Below are 5,198 nucleotides of genomic sequence, written 5' to 3'. Positions count from 1 at the left end.
TTCTTCCTAACGTCCAGCCTAAACTTGCCCTGTTGCAACTTGCAACCATTCCCCCTGGTTCTGTCCCTAATTCCCTGTGAGAAGAGACCAGCACCAACCTCTCTACAATGTCCTGTCAAGTAATTGTAGAGCATGATGAGATCCCCCTCAGCCTCCTCTTTGTCAAACTGAACAGACCCAGCTCCCTCAATCGCTCCTCACAAGGTCTGTTCTCCAGGCCCTTCCTTCTTTGTAAATTAGTGAGAGCGGAGCTTCTGTGTTCGCTTCTATTTACCTTTGCTACTTGTGCTGGGGGCTTCTAGGTGATATGATGACACTGCTGATGAAGAAGGACACTCTGACAGAGGAAGAGACGCAGTTCTACATAGCCGAGACCGTGCTAGCCATTGATTCTATTCATCAGCTGGGTTTTATCCATCGGGACATCAAACCAGACAACCTTCTTCTGGACAGCAAGGTACGGACTGGCTGCTGGCCACTGGCTTGGTACTAGGGAATAGCTTTTGCCATTTTTAATATTGATCTGAATTAGTGTGAAAGGAGACGGTGCTGCTTTCTTAGCCCTTCCAGCGTATCTGCCTTATTGCTGGGGAAGAAAAATACAAGCCAAGGTCTCCTCCAGCTGTACTCACACCTCACGAGCTCTCTTCTGACAGCTGTTTAAGCTTTGGATATTTCAGCTACAACTTAAAACACAGTTTCAGTTCTCCTCTTAGTCAAGGATGCTTCCTTTGGGTCTTGCATCTGTCACGCTCTTGCAGACTTGTCGGGTAGATGATCAAATCACATGCAAAGGAAAGGAAAATCACATGCAGGAGGAAAGGCTGAAGGAGCTGGGTCCTTTCAGCTTGGAGGAGGCTGAGGGGTGACCTCATTTTTATAAATATGGAAAGGGGGAGTGTCAGGAGGACGGAGCCAGGCTCTGCTCAGGGATGTCCAGTGATAGGACAAAGGGCAACGGGTGCAAGCTGGAGCACAGGAGGTTCCACAGAAATGTTTTTCTGAAGGCTGGGCAGGCTACCCCCTTACTTCTAGAGGGCTGCTTGCAGAAAGCAAGATTGTTTCACTGTCCTGTTGGTCACTACACGTTTGCTTAAAATTTAACTTGTTCAGAAGAAGTTTGCTAATGGTAAATAATTCCACTGGCCAGCTAATTACTGATGGAATTCAGTGTGTCTACATCGAGATGTAGATAAATTCCAGACTTTGCAAAAGGTGTATGTTTTAGTCAGACACCCAAAAATTGCACCTAGTTGGTGTGGTCGCGTGTTATGCACTAGGACGGATCCAATCAATGAATTTAAAGTGTTTCTTCAAATCTGTTGGAATCAACAGACAACCCAGGGACTACAGCTCCCTCTGGAGACGTTCGCTTGATTCTCTGGACACATCCAGTCTTAGGCTAAAAACAAGGACTGCAAAAATCTATTTATTCCACAAAATAAAGGGAGGGGAATTAGAAAACTTGCCGTGATAACGTCTCATACTGTTTTTGTATTTTGGTCTTTTCCTTTGTTTCTAGGGCCATGTGAAACTCTCGGATTTTGGTCTATGTACCGGACTGAAGAAAGCCCACAGAACAGAATTTTACCGGAACTTGAACCATAGTCTTCCTAGTGACTTCAGTAAGTTATTTGGTTTCTGAAGGGTACACCTGTACTTGCTCTCAGTGCCTGACGTAACTCATTTCAGTGTGAGGGTCTAATAACTGGCATTGCATCTTGAGATGGAATTTTGATATTCTGTAAATGTCTTTCTGAAAATAATTTCGGTTACTTCAATGTACAAAACCATCTTCAGTTGCACAAGTCTGTCCCTGAAATAGACTCTACTGTAGCCCTTCTTGAGCCTCAAATGAAAACTCAGTAAAAACAAATGTATGTTGGGTGACCAGCAGGATTCAGTCACATAGATTCTAATTTCTTTTAGCTTTTCAGAACATGAACTCCAAAAGGAAAGCAGAGACTTGGAAGAGAAACAGGCGGCAGTTGGTAAGTGCTGTTTCACCTGCTTGGAAATGGTCTCGGACCCGTCGCGTTCCAACGGCACGCGCTTTTAAATGCAGAATTCCTTTGCAGAATTCTGAACAGTGCTGGAATAAAAAGGTTCATGCTTTTTCTTTTAAAAAGAGGAATGACTCGTTTGCCCTTCATCCGTCGGCCGAACAGCTGGTGACACGTGTGCCTGAGATAGCGCTGCCGTAATTATTTACGTGGGGATCTGATGCTTCGCAGCTAAAACGGACAGTTCTTGCCTCTTTCAATATAACAAAGAGCCAATAATCACAAAATCACAGAATTATTGAGGCTGCAAAAGACCTCTGAGATCATCAAGCCCAGCCTATGGCCCAACACCACCACGCTGCCCCGTTCCAAGGTGGATGCAGGCGGTGGTGCCTTTCCCCATTTCTCTGGCAGTATTTTAAGACGTGTGCATTTTGTCTCTGCATATCTTGAAATAAAGACTATAAACACTTTGCTAAAGGGTCTCAGAGACAATCTGGTGCGTTCCTCAAAATAACCGCTGTTGCCTAAGTTCCCGCTTGCCAGTCAGGCAGTTTTCTGACGGATGGGATTCGTTGCAGGCTTTTTCCACTGTGGGAACTCCGGATTACATTGCCCCTGAAGTTTTCATGCAGACCGGCTACAACAAGCTTTGTGACTGGTGGTCGCTTGGGGTCATCATGTATGAGATGTTGATCGGTAAGAAAGCGGCAGCGCCCAAGTTTGAAGCGGGAATTGCGGGGCAGGACATCGGCCGGGTCGGTGTGCTTGGGGTCAGCTTCTCAAAGCATCCGCTTCTGACGTGGTTGGTGAGGTGTGACACTTCAGTAACTCTTTTTGCTTTATACAAGATTGTGTTTGTGGTTTTTTTTTTCAGGTTATCCACCGTTCTGTTCCGAGACGCCTCAAGAAACATATAAGAAAGTCATGAATTGGAAAGAGACTCTGACATTTCCTCCAGAAGTTCCAATATCTGATAAAGCAAAGGATCTTATTTTAAGGTGCCAGCCATATGGTTTGCCAGTTAATATATTTTTTTGTTTTGCAAACTGCACTATGTATCTCTCATAGCTTGCTTCACATGAAAAAAAAACCCTGATGCTTGTGACAGCGACATATTCTGTTACCCACACGCATCAAATGCTGAACTCCCTTGTCAAATATGTTTGTCTCTCGGAAGTCATTTAGTGAGTCCCTGATTCAACTATTCTAAAAAGGAGCTCCCGTGTAAGTACCCCTAGTCTGGCAAAATACAAATGTTTCTGCTCTTTGTGAGCTTCCCCTGGAAGCAGCTGAAATCTGTTTGCCAGAGCTGCCTTGTTACAGCAGCAGTGGATTTGCCGTTGTATGCCCTGGAGCATACAAACCTATCCTCTTGCTCTTTCGTTTGTATTTTCAATCACTTAGCTCTTCTCAGGACAGAAGTATAAATGTCTAGCTTTTTAGGCTTTATATGTTCTCCTGCTCTACGCTAGTCCTGAAGTAGAAAGGGCACATTATCCTCTTGTGAGAGAATACCACATCTTAATTGTGGCACTTGACATTGCATTCCTGAACATAATTGTGTGTGTTGGCTTTGCAGTGGCAGTTCTTAACCTTCTCCATTTATGTGTTAAGAAACCGTAGCAGTATCAGTTCAGAAAGCCGTTCCATTGCTGGATGGAATGCTTTCGCTTTCATTCTCCCTTCATTTTCATTCTTCCTTCCATCCCAGATTTTGCTGTGAGTGGGAGCACAGAATTGGTGCATCTGGTGTGGAGGAAATAAAGAGTAACCCATTCTTTGAAGGGGTTGATTGGGAGCACATCAGGTAAGACGCTTTGCAGAAAAGCAAGCTGCTCTTCTCTAGGGACTCCTTAAAGCCAGTGCTGCTCGACAGAAGGGAGCAGCTCGACTGGCATTTCTTCTGTCTAGGTGTGGGCGAGAGCGTTTTGTTCCTTATCTGAAGCTTGCTAAGGTTTAGGTATCTTCAAGTCTTTGACTCTGTTAAGAAATGGCAAGTGGCTGAACCCCGCTTCCTTCTGCCTTTGAAATCTTAATCCCGAAATTGCTCTTCTTGGCAGAGAGAGACCCGCTGCAATTTCAATAGAAATTAAAAGCATTGACGATACCTCAAACTTTGATGAATTTCCGGAATCTGATATCCTTAAACCAACAGGTAAATGCTTTGATTCTGCACGTAAACAGTCCTTCCTTTTCTCCGGCAGAATAATGTAACTACCCTGTTAATCAGAGAAAGGATCTTACTAGATGCTATTTTTTCTTTTTTAACTGAGATCAGGTTGTTAGCTGGTAGTCTGGTGGTGTGCAAGCTGTGGTTTGGGGTTCAGGAGCTGGGCTGCAGCGTGGTGAACGATGCAGGAGCTGCCTGAGAAAGAAAAGGCATCTCTAAGAGGCAGCAGAGCTCGCAGCAAGTTCAAATCTCAGCAGGACCTGTGAGCCCCCTTCACAGTGGCTAATTCTTGCCAGCGTGCCTCTTGCTTAATCTGTGGGGCTGGGACAGAAGGGGATGGTGTAAATCTCTAGAAGATCCTTGTGTTGATGTGCCAAAGCGTAGTCCTGCATTTGCTCCATGTGTTTAAAAACGCAGTTCTTGACTGAGGTTGAAGGATGCAACCCTAGATCTATGGTATTTTTTCCTTTAAAAGCATTTTCCCCTGCACGACAGCCAGTGTTTTGTATGAAAATGAACCTTACAGCCTTCAAAGGATAATTTTATTTTCTATGTCTTATCAGTGGCAACAAGCAACCATCCAGAGACTGACTATAAGAACAAAGACTGGGTTTTTATCAACTACACCTACAAGCGTTTCGAAGGTCTGACAGCCCGAGGAGCAATACCATCCTATATGAAAGCAGCAAAGTAAGAAATCTTTACCTGGGACTTCTTCTGAGCCGTGGAATTCTGTTCCCGTACTTTGAGTTTATACCCACAAAAGAATTTTTGTTTTTTTAAAGAAAACTTGAGGGCTATCAACTCATGGGGAAGACTTCAGGTCCCCGTTTTGTTACACACCCTGGGTGTTATTAAGGACTTATTTTTTTTTAGTTTTTGCGCCACTGAAAAATTCCACAAAAACGTTTGCGACGTCTCTGCTGCGAGCCCGTTTCGCCGCTTCAGGAGCAAGCGTTTTGGTTTTCTTTTTTCACTTCTTGGCCAGATTGTACAGTCCTTTGGGAGACGAGAACAAGCTT

At 44.4% G+C, this 5,198-nt stretch overlaps 1 protein-coding gene across 1 annotated transcript in view; it reads left to right on the top strand.

Annotated features, from left to right (window-relative positions):
- Nucleotides 1-4,870, top strand: part of STK38 (serine/threonine kinase 38) — a 10,636-nt gene extending 5,766 nt beyond the window's left edge. Inside the window, exons 6-13 of the mRNA XM_009877218.1 lie at nt 303-457; nt 1,523-1,625; nt 1,930-1,991; nt 2,585-2,702; nt 2,881-3,004; nt 3,718-3,813; nt 4,067-4,161; nt 4,740-4,870. Coding sequence (XP_009875520.1) covers nt 303-457; nt 1,523-1,625; nt 1,930-1,991; nt 2,585-2,702; nt 2,881-3,004; nt 3,718-3,813; nt 4,067-4,161; nt 4,740-4,870 — 884 coding nt within the window. The remainder of the gene's footprint in view (nt 1-302; nt 458-1,522; nt 1,626-1,929; nt 1,992-2,584; nt 2,703-2,880; nt 3,005-3,717; nt 3,814-4,066; nt 4,162-4,739) is intronic.
- Nucleotides 4,871-5,198: the final 328 nt, after the last annotated feature.

This window comes from Apaloderma vittatum, unplaced genomic scaffold (assembly GCF_000703405.1).
Source record: "Apaloderma vittatum isolate BGI_N311 unplaced genomic scaffold, ASM70340v1 scaffold13909, whole genome shotgun sequence".
Classification (NCBI taxonomy): domain Eukaryota; kingdom Metazoa; phylum Chordata; class Aves; order Trogoniformes; family Trogonidae; genus Apaloderma; species Apaloderma vittatum.
This window is presented reverse-complemented; position numbering and strand designations above follow the sequence as displayed.